This window comes from Rhinolophus sinicus, linkage group LG03, assembly GCF_036562045.2.
Source record: "Rhinolophus sinicus isolate RSC01 linkage group LG03, ASM3656204v1, whole genome shotgun sequence".
NCBI lineage: Eukaryota > Metazoa > Chordata > Mammalia > Chiroptera > Rhinolophidae > Rhinolophus > Rhinolophus sinicus.
Genome location: NC_133753.1, coordinates 100,220,367 through 100,239,584, shown reverse-complemented (window position 1 = coordinate 100,239,584; position 19,218 = coordinate 100,220,367). Strand labels below are relative to the sequence as shown.

Sequence of the window (19,218 nt, the reverse complement as noted above, 5' to 3'; positions counted from 1 at the left end):
CCCATCAGTAGTGTTCAGCCAGCAGTAGTGTTTTGGTCGTTTATTGACATTCAGCAGTTAGAAAAATAAAACAACAAAAACATCACAACCTCACCGGTCAGTGAGTCTGTTGGGCAAAGGGAGACTGAGGTAGCCTAGACTCACAAGCGGAGACCCAGCCCCCATCAAGGCACCGATTAAGGGAGGGAGGGGGCAGGGCTGACTCCCTCTCCTTTGTGGCAGGGACAGTTTCCCTGCATTAGTGCACCAGGACCCCTCTCCCAAAGACAGAGAGATGCCCCAGCCTAGGATCCCCTAATACCTCCACCTGGCTCTGTGTCCCACATGCAGGGCAGGCCCAAGGTGGCCCTTCCCCTCCTCATCCACTTATCAAAGTGGGCCACCAGACCTGGACACTCTACTTCAGGAATGGAGCATCAGAGATCAGTGCAAGTGACAGGGGTGACACCATGAATGAGCAGCGTGGGACCCAGATCTCGGCTCAGAATCTCCAGAAGTGCCAGGTAGCGAGGGTAGCGAGCAGGATCAGCAGGTGGCCGAGGCAGGTATAGGAAGGTGAGGGCAGTGGTGGGCCCCTCCCTGCCATCCCCACTCTCAGGCCCCCCAGGCACTCCTCCTCTGCCTCGCCCCTGCTGGGCCCGAACCAGGGCGTTGGCGCTGCATGCCAGGGCCTCTGCCTCAGCGTCTCCCCGCCTGCCGTTCACAAAGTCCCCTTCCTCCTCCTCCTCAGGCTCTCCGGAACCAGCCCCATCGCCCCACACCACCTCCTGCACCTCAGCCCGGATCCTCAACTGGCTCAGCAAGGCTCGGAGTCGCCCCTCGGCCGCCCCTGGGGCCTCTCGAGGCCCCAGGCACAAGAAGATCCGTAGCCTGGCACTGTGCCAAGCAGGCACCATGCCCAAGATGGTTGCCATCTGCAGCAGGAAGAGACCACAGACGTCCACATAGCCGGGCCCACCCCGGGGCCGCAGAAGGTTGAGGGGCCACACATCCACGTGATGGGGCAGAGAGGTGCCCCCAGACCCCCGGCTTAGCCGCTCAGGGGGCAGGGCCCCACAGGCTCTCGCCAGAACCACATTCTTGTTCATCTTGAGGGCATCCGCTACTGTGGCCACGTAGTCCTGGGGACTGAGAGCCCGGGGACTCCCAGGAGCCCGGGGTGGAGGGAACAGGGTGCTCAGGGCTGGGGACCCACCCTCCTGGTTGCCCTCAGCAGACTCAGAGAAAGCCGGGTCTGTCAGGAAGTGGTCCTGAGGTGCAGCATCATCGTAGAAACCCAGGACCAACGTGTTTGGCTTCATGCCACCTGGGGACAGAGGGGGGAGGTGGGAAGGAACCGACAGGAATCAGACTCACCAGCTGAGTTTTCACCATGCTATACACATCCACTCGTACACACTGGTGGCAACATTGGGTATGACATTCCCACTGTGCTTGGGCTCTTAGGACAACACTATGCATGTTTGCATGATGACTTTTAGTTTTCCCACATTTGCATGCATTTACTTGACTTATCTCCATGACTAATCTCCCCTGTTTAAATAGGCAAAGAAATTCACCTTAAGATTATTTTAACTAATGAGCACTTTTGGTGGCAGTAGGATGCCTTCAATCCAAGCTTCTAGCAGCACATCTTTTTCGTGATGGGAGATGAGTCTGACTCCACTGGGCAGACCAGACCCCCTAATTAGTCAAGCTCATGGCCTCAATATCCAGGGAAACAGCACCCAGACCCTGCTGGGGGAGGATGAGAACTCCAGGCTGGGGCTGTGCAATCTGTTTCCCTAATGACGGCATGTCCAAAGCATGGCGCCCGGAGATCAGACAGCTAACATCTATCTGCACACTAACCAGGGGCCATGTCCTATTGAAAGCTCTTCATGTTTTAACTCATCTGATCCTTGAAGCAACACCATGAGGTAGAGACTATTTACTCACTCCCTTTTATAGATAAGGAAACTGAGGCACAGAGCAGTGAAGTCACCTGCCCAAAGGCTCATGGTTGGTAAATACTGGGGCGACAGGTGAACACAATGTACCCAGCACTCGAGCCCATTCTCTGAGCCTCTGAGTTTTTATGTGTACCAATCACAACACCCCAAGTCCCTGCCAACAGCTCCTGGTTTTTAATTTTTTGAACAACCAATATGGAAATGGATAATTTCTCCACCCCCTCAAGAGGGCAGACTATGCAGGAAGACTCTGAGACCTCTCCTTAGACCCTTTCTCTTGAAACAAATGGGTTACCAGGAGGAAATAAAAGGAAATCTCCTTCCTTTTATTTGAATCATTTTCCACAGAATAAATTTCATGAAAGTAGTGGTCTCTTGGCATAGGTTTCCCCACAAAATGTGGGGCTGTGGAGATACCAGGCCCTCAGCTGCTCCAGGGTCTATCTCATAATGCTTGATAACATCCAAAAACACCTTGGAACTCTAGCTGATCTTGCAAATTAAACTAATCACACCCCCTCCTGAGCATCTTCCAGGATTCTCATTTACACGAAATAGGGCAATGTCCAACACGTGATCTTTACCCAGATTCTAAGTGGAGAAGGAAGCATACACTCAGAGAGGGGGCAGACACCTGTACCGGGATTAAGAAAGAAGGAGGTGGCTGAGCAAAGATTTGGAGGAAACTGGGGTGCAAGACCGGAGGCCTCAGCACTAATACAGTCACAAAGCTGGGCATCTTCCATTCCACCCAAAAGCATCAGCCTCATACACCCTCTGCATCTCTGCAGTCTCTGGGGGCCATGTGACACCACTCCCTACTTCTCTGCCCCTTTCAAGGCCCAGCTGAAAGATCATCTCATCACAATACTTTTGCTGGCTGTATCAGTGCATAGTGGTCTTCCTTTCTTGGAACTTGAGTGGTTAGAAACCATCTGTCACAGATTTGATGGGGCAGCCCCCGGCTTGAAATAATTTTCCCACTATCCCCAGAAATACAACATACTCTTTGGAATCTGTGCCCCAATTTTTGGATCAGAAAAAAATAAGTGTCACCCCATCTCTAGTCCTTAAACATCTCTTCCGAGATCTGATCACACACTGTTATCTTTGAGTGCTATGTCTTATCTGCACTAAACTGAGGGTTTGGAGTTTGTAATCTGTGGTCTAGTCTCTTGGGTGGTGGTGGGGTCACGGGTATGGCAGAGACTGACAAGAGCCACAAAGGAGGCAGAGGGGACCCAGGAAGGAGCAGCTTACCAAGACCCGAGATCCGCAGCAGATGCTGAGCCCCCTGACGCACAGAGGGTGAGAGGGTGAGGTCCACAAAGGCCTTCACTTGGGCCCGGTCCACGAGGCTCAGCCATGCCCCATACTGCGGCTGCACAGGGTCTGAGGGCAGGCAATCTGCAGAGAAGGAAAGCAGCAAATATGGGTCAAACTCATGGACTTTGTCCTTGAGTCCAAATCCCCGATTGGCAGAAGAAGAAGGTCTGGAAGGACTGTGTGCCGGTTTAAGAGTCATCTGGGAAGAAGCATGAAGCCTCTGGGACATAAAAAACACCAAGAGCTTCTGAGACCGACAGGGAAAGGAGGAATGGAGGGCAACTTACCAAGGTCTCCCAGGGTGACGTGACCCAGCACATAGAGGCCCCCCTTCTTGAGCTGGTTAGCCAACCTCAGCAGTGGCAGGGCACCCCGGGGGTTCCCCACCAGCAGCAGCAGCTGGGGCCGCCAGAACTTCACATGCTCCTTCCGGACGTCCAGCCGGAGCAGGTATTTACGCACCTGGGGACAGGGTAAGGTGGTAGGGAGGAAGGACTTAAGTGGGCAGCCCCCACTCAACACCTCTCAGACAGGAACCCTAACTCTAGCCAAGAGAAAAAGAGGCCTCCTTGTAGGGTAGGTTTTCCCAGACTGCCTCCTCCCCTCCCCACCCTCCTCCAAGCTCCCCTGACCTGGTGGAAAAGCAAGGCCTGGCTGACATAGCCCCAGCTGCTGGGGCCGCCTCGAGCAGTGAGCAGGGCAGAAAGCAGGCCCATGAGCAGCAAGGAGCCGCCAGCAGCCCCGGGGCTGATGAGAAACATCATGAGCAGGCAGGAGGCCACCCCCAGCAAGCAGGTGTGCCAGGAGAACAGACTGAAGGTGGGGCTGTAGGTAGACAGAAGGAAGGACACTCAGGACTGGCTGAACACTAGGCCACCCCACTCCATTCCCAGCCTCACCCACCTTGGTCTGAGTTCTTCCCATTCCTCCCTCTTTTTCTGGGGACATGGGCATCTTATTCTCTCACCGGAAGTTGGGGGCTGAGGCCCACTCCAGGCTCAGGCAGGACAGGTCCACCGCAGCATAGGCCACCAAATAGAAGACGGTGACCACTGCAGCCAGTGTGTTCAGTTTCCCAGCCAAGAGCACCAGCTGGACAAGGACCAAGAGGCTGGACATTGAGCCAACCCCCCACCAAATGCCGATGCATCCTGCCTTTCATTCACATCTCTCACCCAGAGCCTAAGCCCTCCTGATCCTGTGAGCGTAATCAGGAGGGGCTTAGGGTGAGGGGAAGGGCAGCTTAAAGAGGAAGGCTTACCTGTACTAGGCCCCATGAATAGAGCACGGCCCCCCAAGGGTTACCCCCTCGGGACACAACCTTGGCTGGTGCCAAGATCAGTCCTGTGCAAACAGAAATACAACAGACCCATCAGCCTGGGCCAAGCGGAGACTGAGAAAGACATGGGAGGGCACGCTCAGAGCCCGGCACAAAGGCAGGGGACAGTGTACCAAAGAGGTCATCCTGGGCCAGGGCATGAAGGATGCGGGAGGCACCGATGAGGGAGCTCATGGAGGCTGAGAGCGCTGTGGCATAGATACCGATCAACACCAGTGGGGGCCATAGGCTGATGGCGCGAAAGAACCCATAGTCCTCTTGCAGCAGGGTCCTACCGGGAGGGAAAGAGGAGGACGCGGAAAATAAATGTTCAGCCATCCAGGGGTCCTTGTGAGAACAGCGCTCATAACACTGTGTGAGGTTAAGAGCTACGCATTTTCAATTAACCCCAACCCCCATCTCAAGGACCAGATCAAGTGTGCCAGGGGGATAGACTTGGCATTCATTGGTTATCATTGGACTGCTTTGGGTTTAATCACGTGATGGACATTCCCAACAGTATACACACAAGGAGCCAACTGTTTATGGAAATTGACTAGGAAGCCATTCCCTACCCCACCCCCAAAGCAAGTACTTACAACAGTACCAGGCACGTGGCAAACGCTGGCTGCAGGCTATCTATTACCACTTAGCCAGCCCTCCCATTGGCAGCAGCAGCTCCATTTCTCTCCCATGGAAGAAACAGTCCCCATTTCCCTGCACCCCATGGACATCTGCCCCCAAGCCTGTGCTACCTTTGGTGATTCACCCCCTCCCGAGGCACCTGTCACAGGTGAAGCTGGAGAGGAAGAAAAGCAGGATGTAGATAAAGAAGGTGTAGGCAACAGCCACAATGGTCCCCAGAGGAATTGCCCGGCTGGGGTCCTTCAGCTCCCCTGGAGGGAGGTAAGCAGAGGGAGAAAGGTCAGCCCTCCACCATCTCCTACATCCATGAGCCCTCAGCACCCAGACTGAGGCACAGGGCGGCAGCCCAACACCCCCAAGAGGCAGCAGGCAGGGACTCTCACCAGACATGTTGGCCCCAGCCATGATGCCCGTGCAGCCATTAAAAAGGACGGCAAAGACGCTGGCAAAGGTCATCATGGTGCCTGTGGTGTAGTCCTTGGCATAGCCAGCTGAGGAGGGATCATGCCCAGGGAGGAGAGGGTGTCAACATCCCTACTAGTGATCCAGGCATCTTGGCCCTGCCACCCGCTCCTCACATTCCATAATCCCCCTGCCTCCCCCACCCTCACTAAGACCCCATCCCTGACCCATCTCTAGTCCTAACTCAGCTCCTCGACACCTCTTTCTCCTGCATCCTCTGTTCCTCCCTCCCTCTCATTCATGTTTCCTAAGATGCCTTCCCTCTGGCTCCTACCTGAATTCCCTGGCCCGCCTCAGGCCACCTCCAGCTCCACCTGCTTCTGCCCTCCCCAGGCCATACTCTGGTCTCGCTCCTCTCAACTCCTCTGTGATTCTTGTGTACTTGAATCACATGGTCTATTACGCTATTTAATTGTTTCCTGAATGTACATCTTATCTCTCCAACTAAACAAGTTCCTCTAAGGCAGAGACTGTCTTGCGGTCACTCTTGTGCCTGCTGGGCCAAACACACAGCAGCCAACACACACCACACAGATCTTAATTAACCTGCTCTTCTCTGGGGTCCAGACCTCCTACCCCAATTCCCTCTGACATCAGTTCTCATGCAGGGGTTCCAGGGGCGCAGCCCAGACACATGTCCGCTCCTCCCCCCAGAAACCCCAGCAGCCCTGGGCCCAGCTCACCACCCAAGTTGGCCTTCAAGGTGCTGGTGTTGAAGCCGGTGAAGTGGCCAACCTGAGGCGGCAGGGACGAGCCATTGGGGCCAGGCCGAGGGGTCACAGGGACGACCCTGGGCCCCACAGCCACAAAGCTGACCAGCACTGAGGCCAGGGAACCAGAGACAAGCAGGAAAGTGAGGAAGGAGGCGCGGGCATAGAGGCCAGCCCCCAGAGTGCAGACCCCGCCCACCAGGCCCAGCAGCAGGGATCCGTAGAGCAGATTCCAGCCATAGCCCTGGGGTAGGACCCGGAGCCCACTGGACCCAGTGGCATCTGCAGAGGAAGGAACAGAGTTAGAAGACCAAGCCCTAATGTGGGACCCCAACCACGACTCAAAGCAGGAGAGATGCCCTCTTTGGCCCACCTGTCCTCAGAAAGGCCATCTTTCCTACTCCCCCACTCAACTGTACTCCAGCATACTAGCCCTGCCTGGTGGGTACTACCAATCTTGCTGACGATTTTAGGGTTATTAGCCTTGCCTCCGTGACTAGATGGTAAGATCCCTGTGGGCCAGGACAATCTCTTGGACATCTATCTACACATAGCTGGGCACACAGTAAAAGCCTGAGAAAAGCAAACTAATGGGCCACTTTGCCCCTGTCCTGGAGAGGGCCTCTCTCCCTCATGATCCCAGAATCCCAGACCCTGCCAACCCTGCCATAGCGGGCTGGGGAGCACGGACCAGCCCCGAAGACATCAAGCACAGCCTCCACCAGCCCCAGCAGGGAGACAGCACAGCCACAGACATTAGCCAGGTAGAACATGAGGCCAATGCTGCCTCCGACCTCAGGCCCCAGGGTCCGGCTGATCATGACTAAAAGTGGAAGCAGGGGGTAAGCATTAAGGAAAAAGAAACTGAAGTGGAGTGTGAGGAAGGACCCTGGCACAAAGCACTCTGCAGCTGACCCTCCAGGTGTTGTCTCCCTGCACACACTCGGACTGTTCCCAGAGGCATTGTGTCCCAGCACAGCTACTCCCAAGCCGTATGGCTTCGCACAAGTCCCTAATGCTCTTGAGTTCCAGTTTTCTCCTCTGTAAAATGAATGCAACTTAACTGGTGAGACTGTGAGGAAAACCAAAGTGACAGCTGGAAGACACCTGGTAGACTGGAAAGTGGCACTATCATGTAAAGCCACACTGGTCACCTTCCCCATACCAGCCTGTGGCAGAGCATTCATTAGAGCTCGCCTTCCTTTTGCCCTGCCCCCCAGGGGATGCAGGGAGGGACCCCTTCCTCTCCCTACAAAACTGAAGAGCCCAGACCCCAATCCATCATTGTTAGAGGATACAGTAGGCTCCACCACCCCGCACAGCTCCATTGGTGGCGATGGCACATACAGAGAGGACGGTGAGTGCCAGGATGAAGTAGGCAACCAGGAGCATGGCCAAAGCCTGCAGCAGCCCAGCATGGCCCACTACGAACCCTGGGACAGGAATGGCAAAATAGGTCATTGGGGGCTCACCCCCCCACACACTCCACACCTCCACACCCCACCCCACTGGTCATCAGTAAGCTCCACGCCAGAGCTGAAACCAGGCCACAGGGAGCCCCCCCAAGCCCTTCATCCACCCACTTCTCCCAGGGCCCTTCCCCAACCTCATCCCAATCCCTCCATCCCCCACTGCACCCCGGTTAAGCCCTCCCCCCCAATCCACTCACCAATCCTCAGGAAGACAACTATACTGAACATGGACAGGACCGTGGGTACCACCACACCCAGGAAGGTGGAGAGCTTCCGGGCTGATGTGCCTCCAGGCCCCCCGGCCCCATTGGCAGGGAAGGCAATCCCTTCCTCCCCCAGGAGCCGGTAGGCCAGCAGAGGAGAGTTCTCGCTGGCCATGGCCAAGAGCAGGTAGAGGAAACCAGCAATGGGTTATGAGGCCTGCACAGGAGAGTGTGCTGAATGGAAAGCAGGTCCACTGAGGCCCCCACAAAATACCTCTAAGCGAACACCCAGAAGACTCACCCAAAGGGAGAGCTGCAAGGAAACACACACACAAAGAGTTAGTGGGGGGTCACTGGCCCTGGCCACTGCCCCAACAATGGCAGAATTTAGTTATCAAGGCCCCTCCCAGCTCCTGTGGGCAACCCCTTCCGCCATGTCCCTGAGGCTAGGGATGGCAGTGGCTCTAGAAAGGGGTAAAGATCCTTTCCCTTCTTAACTAATAGTAGAAGAGGAAGCAAATCCCCCAAAAGGGAAGTGAGTTATGGGCAGGAAACCTTCCTCACCCCAGCAGTCTTAGCTGCCCCCACCTAAGCTCCCCATGTAGTCACCTAAAGGGAACAAGAAACTTCCAAATCTTCCAACGCCCCACCCTCTGTCAACCCTCTCCCTCAAGCCATGTCAAATCAGCTTCTCCTCTTCTTAGTCTCATCAGATTTCTCCCACCCACTCGAGGCTCCCCCCAAACACTACCAACCCAAACACACCCTTCGACTAACAAAATAGAAACACAAGGTGGGTCCTCTTCCCCTGCACCAGTTCCTGCCCACTTTCGCCCGGGGCGGGTAGGAGGGGGCCAAGATCTCCTTCTCCCAGGCCAAGCGCACCCCCACATCCCGGGTGCGGCAGAGCGTTCACTTACCCCCCCGGAGGACGCAGCCGCTTGAGGGTGATTTCTGAGAGCCTGGAGGGTCCGCTACCGGCGGAGGGGGCACCGGCACCGGAAAAGACAGCTGCGGCTACCGGGATGCCAGGCCCGGAGCCTGCCCCCCCCAGCACACGCGCCCCATTGGTCCCCGGGCCCGGCCCCGCCCCGTGGGCGCGTCCGGGAAACCCCGCCCTTCTCTGGGCTCTGGCGGTCCGTGAGTCTCCAGTTCCACGTGCACCCGGGATGTGGCCGGAGTTCCCCTCAGGCGCCCATCTCCTGCCGGGTGTGGGCCACGGCTCCTACAGCACCCATTACTCTGGTGCAAACAAGCGTCCGCCGCCCCGGCGGGACCCCATTCCGAGCTCGGAAGCGTCCGGAAGAGCCACTGTTGAAAGGGGCGTGTGGAGACCGATGCCCGCAGTCTGCAGGTGGGCGGGACCGCGACACCTGGCGCAGGTGTGTCACCGGGAACGCGGGGCCTAGTGGGTCCACGCCTTCAGGAGTCCTACTCCTCCAGCCTCTCGAATCCCGGGAATATCCCCCGGGGTCCTGGCCTCTCCTCACCCCCCCCCCACGCCCTCCCCTCGCGCCCGGTCCAGCCCACCAGCTGCGCTTTTTGCTTCCGCCACCGGAGGGAGCCATTGGCTGCTGATCTCCGCGAGCCTTGGCGCAGGCTACTGTGCCTCCGCGCCTGTTTTCGTGCCTTCTCCGCTCCAGCGGAGATCGCAGGATTTCTGAACTTGGGAGAGTTAGGACCCCCTCTTCACTCTCTTCAGGTACCAGCAACATCAGCACCACCTGGCAACATTTCCTCATCTATGAACTGGGGATTAACTAGAGCCTCCCGCATAAGGTTACACCGTGTTTCCCGGAAAATAAGACCTAGCCTGACAAACAGCTCTAATGCGTCTTTTGGAGCAAAAATTAATGTAAGACCCGGTATTATATTATATCATATCATGTGTATGTTATATTAGACCCGGTCTTATATAAGACCCAGTCTTATAGTATACTAAAATAAGACCCTGTCTTATATAAAAATAAGACTGATAGGTCTTATTTTCAGGGAAACTCCGTATGAGAATTCAACGAACTAATGAGCACTTGAGAACAGTGCGGAAATGTTCAGTAAGTTATTATTTGCATACAGTACTACATTAAATATGCGTAACCACTCTGTGCGGTAAATACAGCCATTGTTTACATTTTTCATTAGGCAATTGAAGCTTGGAGAGCCTCAATAATAAATTCATAACTTTTATACAGTCCTTTATGGTTACACTGTCATTTGAGCCTCAGGAAATGAACACCATTTTTCCTGCTACTGGGCTTTGTCTACAGATCATCTGCAACGTTTCCCTAGGAGAGGAAGGGGCTCAAACCAGCCCAAACGTGGCTTTGCCAGGGAGAAGTCTCATGAGCATTTTCAGTGGTCATCTCTGCTGCCCACAGCACGGAGTGTGGCTCCTGGATCTCTCCAACACCACTCCTGTCATAATTTTGGGTGATGTCAATATCCACATTGAGGAGACTTTCAACACCCTGGGCTGGCAGATGCTTCAACTCCACTTCTGCATAGATCTCACCCTCCACCCTACCCAGTAGTTATGCCTAGACCTTATCCTTACCAATAACTGTAGGCCCTCCCTCTTTCTATTCACCTCTCTTAGTAGGCCTATTGAGAAAAAAATTAATCAGGCACTTGTTAAAACAGTAAGGAAGACTTTATTCAGGACTATTGCAACAGGTGTCAAGACTTTCACAGTAGGGGAGAGAGATGGAGCTCAACCCTCAAATACAGCAAAGACAGCTAGGGATTTATACCTAACAAGCAGAATGAGGGGGTCAGTGAATGGGAAATTACTAAGAGGAAATACCAAGCTTAGGGGGATTCTAGCTAAACAGGCTTAACAGGATTCTTGCTGAAGGCAGGCCAGAGTGGTCGGATATCAAGATATTAGCTATCTCTCTAAATTGGACTAGGCAGGCCCAGCAAGGATTGGGGCCAAGATCAAGGCCTAGTCCAGAAGAGGATTCAGAGGAGCCTGACTGAAGTTTGGTCAAAGAGAGGTCATGCCCTGACTCCAACAATCCTCCACTTCACTGAACCCCCAATCCATTGATCCTGACCTCTTTCCACTGTCCCCCACTCATTTCCCTTCTTACCCAACTTAATGTTTATGGTCAGTGAAAAGCACTCCCTTACCCCTTTCTCACATTGTTACACTTCTTGGCAAAATCACAACCCTGGTAAACACAATTTCCTACCCTGAGCCTACCCAAGCAGCTGAATGTGGCTGGGGAAAACACCCAACCATGGCAGCCAATCTCATCTCAAATTCGTGACTATGAACCATAAGTGGGTCCTAAATGCTGCCCAGCATTCAGACAAGATTTCATCATCCATTTACTCTCCTACACTCTTAGATGACTGTTAAATTTTCACCCATCTCTTCAACTCTCCAATGCTTCCCCCACCATTCTCACTCTCAGCTCACTCCCTTGATTCCCAACTGAGAAAATAGAAGCCATCAGATGAGACTCTAAAAGCTCTTATCTACCCACCAGACTTTGCTCTGCCCTCCTGTTACTAGGGGTAAACTGATCATGCTCCCAGCTAAGGTTAACCTGCCACTAGATCCCATGTCATCATCTTGTTTTCCGTTCCCATTGGGTCATTCCCATTACCATACAAATATGCTCGTATGTCTAGTCTCAAAAAAAAAAAAAAAAAAAAAAAAAAGATTTTCTTTACTACACCCCCATTATCATTCCATTTCTTTGTTGTTTCTTCTGATAGCAAAACTTCTTCTATGAGCTGTCTAGACTAGTCATTTCCAATCTCCTCTGTTTCTTCTTAAACCCACTACACTAAGGCTTTCGTACTTCAGCAAAAGGGAAACTGCTCAAGTCACCAGTGACTTCTACTTGGTCAATCTAAGGGTCATTGTTCAGCCCTCATTTTACTTAACTACCAGCATCATTTGACATCTTCATCACTACCTTCTCCTCCAACACTTTCCTCATGTGGCTACTAGGACACCACACTCTCATGGATTTCCTCCTGCTTACACCCCTTTGCTGGTTCTTCCCCATCTCTCCTCTTAACTCAGGAGCACCCCTAGGTGTTGTTGGAGTAACAGCCAAGAGGCCACTGTGGACTGGAGGCTCCATTGAAGACTGGAAGCTCAATCCTCAGACTTTTAACCATTTACATCCACTTTCTTGAGGATCTCACCTAATCTCATAGTTTTAAATGCTATCTCTATAATAGTGCCTCCAAGAGTGTATCCCCAGCCTAGATCTCTACTCTGAACTTCAGACTGTATGTCCAACACCATACTAACATCTCTGCTTGGACATCAAACAGGCAACTCAAACTTGGTATGTCCACAATCAAATGCCTAAACTTACCCCTACAACCTACGCCTCTTATGAGCCTCTCACCTTTCCAGTTGCTTAGGTCAAAACTCTTGGGGTTATGCTTGAATATTCTTTCTCACACCCAATATCCAATCCATCAGCAATTCCTGTGCCTCTACTTTTAAAATATAACCAGTATTAAACCACCTCTTACCACCCTAGTCCAAGCCACCACCAGCTCATACCTGTATTATTGCACTAGCCCCCTGAGTGGTTTCCTACTCTACCCTTGCCCCTACAGTCTATTCTCATCAGAGCAATTAGAGTGATGCTATTAAAGCTAATATCAGTTCATGACGTTTTTCAAAACTCTCCAATGGTCTCCCATTTTCCTCAGTAAAAGCCAAAGGCTCTTATACATAGGGTAACCATACTCACCTCTTGATTCACTGACTATAGTCCTACTGCAACAGCTTATGCCTATTGCCTTGGCATATGAGGCCTAACAATTAAGTTCACGGACTTGCCACCGTGCGCTTACATTGGCAGCACTGTACAAACAGCTCGGTAAGGTTTCATAACCTTGGTATATCAGTGTCTCACAGCTGTATTGATGTCGACGTGTGGCGGTGTCTTGCTGGGTGGCGTTCATATTGTTGTTGCATATTTTTGTGTGCTGTCCCAAGAATGTCTGAGCTTGAATAACAGCAATGAACAAACACTGAATTTCTTGTTAAACTTGGCAAGACTGGAAGTGAAATCAAGGACATGTTAGTCCAAGTTTATGGGGATACTGCCATGAAGAAAACAGCAGGGTACAAATGAATTAAATGGTTTTCTGAGGAGAGAGAAAGCATCACAGATGAAGAGAGGTCAGGGCGGCCAATAATGAGCAGAACTGACGAAAACATTGCAAAAATTCCTCGAATTGTGCGTCAAAATCATCGGCTGACTGTGAGAAGCATAGCAGACTAAGTAAACTTCAATAGAGAAACAGTTATAAAATCTTGACGAAAATGTTGGCATGAGAAAGGTGTGTGCAAAAATGGTCCTGAAGGAGCTCTTGCATCATGATAATGCACAAGCTCACACACCACTGTCTGTGTGGGAGTTTATAGCCAGGAAACAAGTGTATTGGAACACGCTCTCTACTCACCTGATCTGGCCCCCAATGACTTCTTTCTTTACCTGAAGATAAAGGAAGACATTTTGATGACATTCAAGACATCAAGGGTAATACAATGACAGCTCTGATGGCCATTCCAGAAAAAGAGTTCCAAAATTACTTTGAAGGGTGGACTAGGCACTGGCATCAGTACATAACTTCCCAAGGGAAATACTTCGAAGGTGACTGTAGTAATATTCAGCAATGAGGTATGTAGCACTTTTTCTAGGATGAGTTCACTAACTTAATTGGCAGACCTCGTATTTATTAACAGTGTTTCCTTTGCTCAAACACGACCCAGAGTGGTCTATATATAGTCAACCTACCCATGAAGCCGGTACCCAATCTACATCCCTCCTTCACCTCTGCTCATCTGCTCCTGCCCCACGTGGCCTCTGGACAGGTTATGGAGAAATTGCTGTGGTTCACAGGGCAAGAGCCTCCTTTGTCTTCTGAACTCAAATACTACCTTTAGTGAAATCTCCTTCACCAACCCCATTTAAAAATTGAGCCACACCTTCTTTCCCATCCCCTTTCCTATTTTTTTTCCTTAAAGCCCTTAACACCATCTAATATTTGTCGTTTACTTGTTTATCTTTTTCATTGCCTCCTCCCAATATAAAGTTAAGCTCCAGAAATAGGAACTTTTGTTTTCTTTGCTGCTGTAGCTCCCAGGCTTTTTACAGTCAGTCTCTGGCACTCAGGTGGCCCTTAATAACCATTCTTTGTAGGACTGTAGGAACCCTGTCCTACCAGGGACTTGCTCCTCACGTGACTTCATTGGCCCCGCCCTACCCTCTGGGAAGGGAAGATGGCGGCGCCCAGGATGGCCTCAGAGAGAGGGCAACCAACGAGAGGGCGCAGGCTCGCTAGAGCACCCACGCCGCCACCTATTCTGCGGTTGCGTCCTGGGAAGGCGCGAATTCTGGGGCTACGTGCTGGTCCTCCTCCCCACCATTCTTTAAGGAAAAAAAAAGCTAATCCTCAGAGGTTGGTTGGTCAAACCTGCCTGCCGCCTCCCCACCGACTGGGATCCCTGACGTGTAGGACCGAGGTTGTGGGATTCAGTATCTGCTTCCCCCCCCCCCCCCCCCGTATTGGCTCCCGGGTCATGTTAGGTGATCTTGGAGTGTGCGTCCAGCTTTCAGTTCTAGGAATCCCCAAATACACACCTGATCCGCCCCTCATGGACGAGGTCATCCAACTCGCCCAGCCCCAGGGTGCCCCACTCCGAGTTCAGGCCCTGAATGCTAATTCCCTGGTGAGCCACCCTCCCCACCCCCACTGTGAGCTCCCCAGGATTGTCTAGTGAGTCCCGACCCCCCTCCCTCAGGCCCATGGGGCAGATGAGCCCTTAGCCACCGCCCCTACAATTTCCTGCAGACCCAGCAAACAAAAGGCTCGGGAAGAGAGGCGAGGCTATGCAGGGCGCCCTTCCTGCAGAAACAGCTGATGGAGCAAACTGGCCCAAAAGGGAGCAGAGGGGAGGGATAAAATTCCAAGGTTCCTGGAGGACCGCAGTGGGAGGCTAGCCTCCTAGATCGCGGGGAGGTAGGGAGTCCAGGGAAGTGGATGTGGAGGGCCCAGACAGGACACCTGCTTTTGCTGGCCAATACCAGATGCCTACTGCCTTGGTAGGAGTGATGTCAATCTTAGGGAATGGAGGGGGTCGGGGGCACGGGTTCAGGTGAGCTCTCAGGCCAGGAGGCTGGAATGGTGGGGGCTAGGAGAAGCCTGAAGCTCTGCGTCATCTCCTCTGGGACCCAACCTACAGCCCCCTGGCCTGACCTGCTACCCTCGGTGCTGGCCCCACCCAAGCCTGGCTTCCTGCTCCTCCCCAGGCACAGTTTTCCGTGCCAAGCTCCATGAACCAGCCCCGGAGCTTCTTGTCCCTTCAGGACCCTGGTAGACTAGCCCCCAGCCATGAATAGTCCTTCTTATATTCCCTCCTAGAGCCAATGCGCCTGCCCCATTCCTGTCAATGACACAATGGTAAGGGAAGGGCTATGTCCAGTGGGTGGGGGGGGATGCTGGCATGGAGTGGGGGCTTGGCCTCATATCCTGTCAGGCTGCCAAGGGAAGAGAGGAAACAAAAGACTTCCCCCTGCTAGGACAATGAGCCTCCCACTACCTCTCCCACCCTTCCACCGCCCCGCCCCCCCATCTCACCCTTTAGCTCTGGCCCCCAGCCTCTTTGCCTCCCTTCTCTCCACCTCCTTGCCCTCTGGTAGCCTTGGCTTGTGCTGTGAGCTCTGCCCTTCCCCTTCCCTCTCTCCTGTCAGCTCCCATGATGCTTGCTCCCAGTCCTAGCTGTTTCAGTCCCCTGCTCAGGATCCCTTCCTCTAACCCCAGTGCCAAGATAAGGGACTGAATGGGCAAGGCTCTGGTGAATGTTAGGGGGTAAATCACACCCCTTTAATGGCTAGTGGAAAGCAGATACTGTATAAGAGAAAGGCTCCAGGTCAGAGGGAGGGAAATGCCCTCTGCCTGGCCTGGGTGAGAGAGGAAGAAGGAAAGGGCCTTAGAGGTGGGGCTGGAAGGCCATCCTGGGTGCTGAGCGCAGTGGAGAGCACCCTGGTGGAGTCAGGCGCACCTGTTGACTATTGCTGAATTCATTGGACAGTTCACTTAACCTTCTAAGCCTGTCTCATTTTTAAAGCGGATGCCTCTATAACAAGGTTCTGATTATGATTTAAATATGTTTGCTTAACAAAGAAGGTGAAGCAGTAAGATTTTCTTGTCTTCCCAATCTATATAGTCTCCATACACCAATTCTCACTCCCGGCAGCTTCCATCAGCACATATGCCAAAAACTCCAAAACCTGCATCTCCAACCAAAAAGCTATCTCCAAGCTCCAGACCTGAATGGTACACAGGGATCTCAAACTCAACATGCCCATCGTCTTCCTCCCCCATGCTCCATTTCACTAGCTCCTATCTAGCTGCCAGAGTCTAAAACTTGAATCATGCTTGATTTCAGTCTCTCCCTCATCCACACAGCCAGGTGCCAAGTCCTGCCTACTCTGGCTCCTTAACATCTCTTGAATCCTCCCCACAACACACACACACACACACACACACACACACACACACACACACACACACACACACACACACAAGCCCTTACTGTCATTTGGAGAACTGCATTTAGTTTCTCTGCCTTTAGTCTTGATCCCTTTCAATCTATTCTCCAAAATTGTATAAGTGGGGTCTTTCTGGACAAATCCACCGATGTTGTTTCTTTGCCTAAAACCCTTTGGTACCTCCCAAGGTATTCAGGACAAGGCCAGACTCCTGGAAGGTCCTGTAATGACTGAAGCTGGCTCTTGCTCACCTCTCCAGCTTGTCCACTGTCACTGTCCTTGCACTCTACACCCTGGCATTGTGAACTCTGGCTGCTCTGGGACAATCCACCATGTTCATGCTTTTGTATCTGCTCCTCCTTCTGCCTTTAAAGCAACCTTTCCTGCCAATCTCCTCTAGGACTCATTCAGACAGCATCATTTTCTCCAGAAAGCTCATCTTGACCCTGAAGACTGGATTAAGTATGCTTCTTTTCTAATCCCATAGGATCCTCTGTATGCCACCTTTTATGCTCAACATATAGTCTCGTACGTTAGGGATTTCATGGCTATTTCTACCCCTGAGCTGTCAAGTCCTGGAAGGCAGGGGATGGACGACTTTGTGTCCCCAGTCCTGGCCCATAGTAAAATGTTCAATAAATAATTGCTGAGTAAATTAAAGAATGACTAGTCAATAAAGAATAAATAGTTAACAAATATTTATTGAGTTTTTACTATGGACCAGACCTGTACTGGATTTACATTATGTGTTGAGTATATGTTGTACCTGATTTCATTGAACTTAGGGCCACACACAAGTAAATACATAATCACTAACAAATTAATAAAGGCTTTTATGTGCATGTCTATTACAACTTTGTATATGATGAGTTTAGGAAGATTTGTGGTAATCAGATGAGATATGGATTCAGGTTTTACGAGTCCTGAAGTTTATACAATTTGGGGAACCCTCATTAAGAAAACAAAAACAAAATTTGAATATAAAATTAGGTATAAAAGTTAATGTTTATTTAGATTGAGAAATCGCAACCAGTTGTAAATGTTAAGGTGACAAATACCCTAAGTATTAAAAAAGCTAGATAAAATATTTGTAGTAAATAACTGCTCAATACACCTCTATAATACTTTCACGTCCTACCTTTTTATTACTTGTGTACTCTTTGACCACCTCTTCATATAATGATTTTGCATTATTACTTTCTATTCTCTCTATATCTCAGTCTTCCCTCTAGTATGGCCAATTTAATTTTTTTCTTTCATTATTGAGAGTTTATAAAGTCTCTTTTAGCTTTACAACTCATTACTGGTAAGGTCAAATTCCTTTCCTACAAGAGCTGTAAGATTTTAGGCCATTTCAAACGTTCTCGTGCTGTGTGTGACTCACCTTAAAAATTGTTTAAATTGATGGCATTCATTAACCAGGATGGTGGGAGGAGCCAGGCAGGTGAGGGGTGCTCAAGAGTAAATTTCATGAGCTTCTGGGTAAACTTAACTCTAGACTTGACAGGGTCAAGTGGGCCAGACAGGGGCTGGGATATAGGAAGAGGAGTGACTATTTCTACAATTTATGGTGAAAAGAGATGATTTGTTGTTTAGTATATACAGGAAAAAGTCCTAACTTCAAGAATGCTCCAAACAACTGTAATGATGTGGATAGCAAGAAAAACCCTGCTAACAAATGAAGAAACAAAAACTCATAGACACAAACAATAGTTTAATGGTTACCAGAGGGTAAGGGGGATGGGGGTGGGAGATGAGGGTAAGGGGGATCAAATATATGGTGATGGAAGGAGAACTGACTCTAGGTGGTGAGCACATAATGTGATATACAGATGATGTATCACAGAATTGTATACCTAAAATCTATGTAACTTTACTAACCATTGTCACTCCAATAAACTTTAATTTTTTTAAAAAAAGAAAGAAAACCGTGCTAGCTGTTCAGGGGGTGCTCCACACAGGTACTGCCCTGGCAATGAGTGACAGCAGCATATTGATCATGGGCAGGAGGTGGGGTGACAGCCTAATATTATATGTGGGTTGGGAGGACAATGAAGTAACTTAAGTGCTCTAATAATGAGGAAAGGAGGGCCTGAGATTTGTTTGGGCCAATCCAGACAGTGACATGGATGCTTACTTGTGTAATGTAGTTCAGTGGATACTGAATGTTTGCCTAGGAAGTGGTCCTGGGTGGTCAGAGTGTGGGCAAAATGACCTCATACTCATGTGATAGACCAAGGGTGATTCCTGAGCACTGCACTGAAAATCTCAGATACCAGGCCAGCCTGGTGGCTCCGGTGATTGGAGCTCCATGCTCCTAACACCAAAGGCTGCCGATTCGATTCCCACATGGGCCAGTGGGCTCTCAACCACAAGGTTGCCGGTTGGTCTCCTCTACTCCCTCAAGGGATGGTGGGCTGTGCCGTCTGCAACTAACAACGGCAACTGGACCTGGAGCTGAGCAGCGCCCTCCACAACTAAGATTGAGAGAACTTGACTTGGAAAAAGTCCTGGAAGTACACACTGTTCCCCAATAAAGTCCTGTTCCCCTCCCCCCCAAAAAAAGAAAATCTCAGATACTATCTCCGTGGAA

At 51.2% G+C, this 19,218-nt stretch overlaps 1 protein-coding gene across 2 annotated transcripts; it reads right to left on the bottom strand.

The window, feature by feature from the left end:
- Positions 1 to 25: 25 nt before the first annotated feature.
- On the bottom strand, positions 26 to 9,144 carry SLC12A9 (solute carrier family 12 member 9). Of its 2 annotated transcripts, XM_074328354.1 has the most exons (14): positions 9,009 to 9,144; positions 8,083 to 8,401; positions 7,712 to 7,846; positions 7,105 to 7,236; positions 6,387 to 6,695; positions 5,625 to 5,732; positions 5,381 to 5,492; positions 4,731 to 4,888; positions 4,540 to 4,622; positions 4,246 to 4,370; positions 3,911 to 4,103; positions 3,566 to 3,740; positions 3,213 to 3,359; positions 26 to 1,306 (listed from the first exon to the last, which is right to left on the bottom strand). In XM_074328354.1, the coding sequence occupies exons 2-14, from the start codon at positions 8,261 to 8,263 to the stop codon at positions 417 to 419; spliced, it is 2,748 nt and encodes a 915-aa protein (XP_074184455.1). In that variant the 5' UTR covers positions 8,264 to 8,401; positions 9,009 to 9,144; the 3' UTR covers positions 26 to 416. The 2 variants fall into 2 exon arrangements, with proteins under 2 accessions (XP_074184455.1, XP_074184456.1); XM_074328355.1 differs by lacking the exon at positions 3,911 to 4,103 and having other exon boundaries at positions 4,246 to 4,389.
- Positions 9,145 to 19,218: the final 10,074 nt, after the last annotated feature.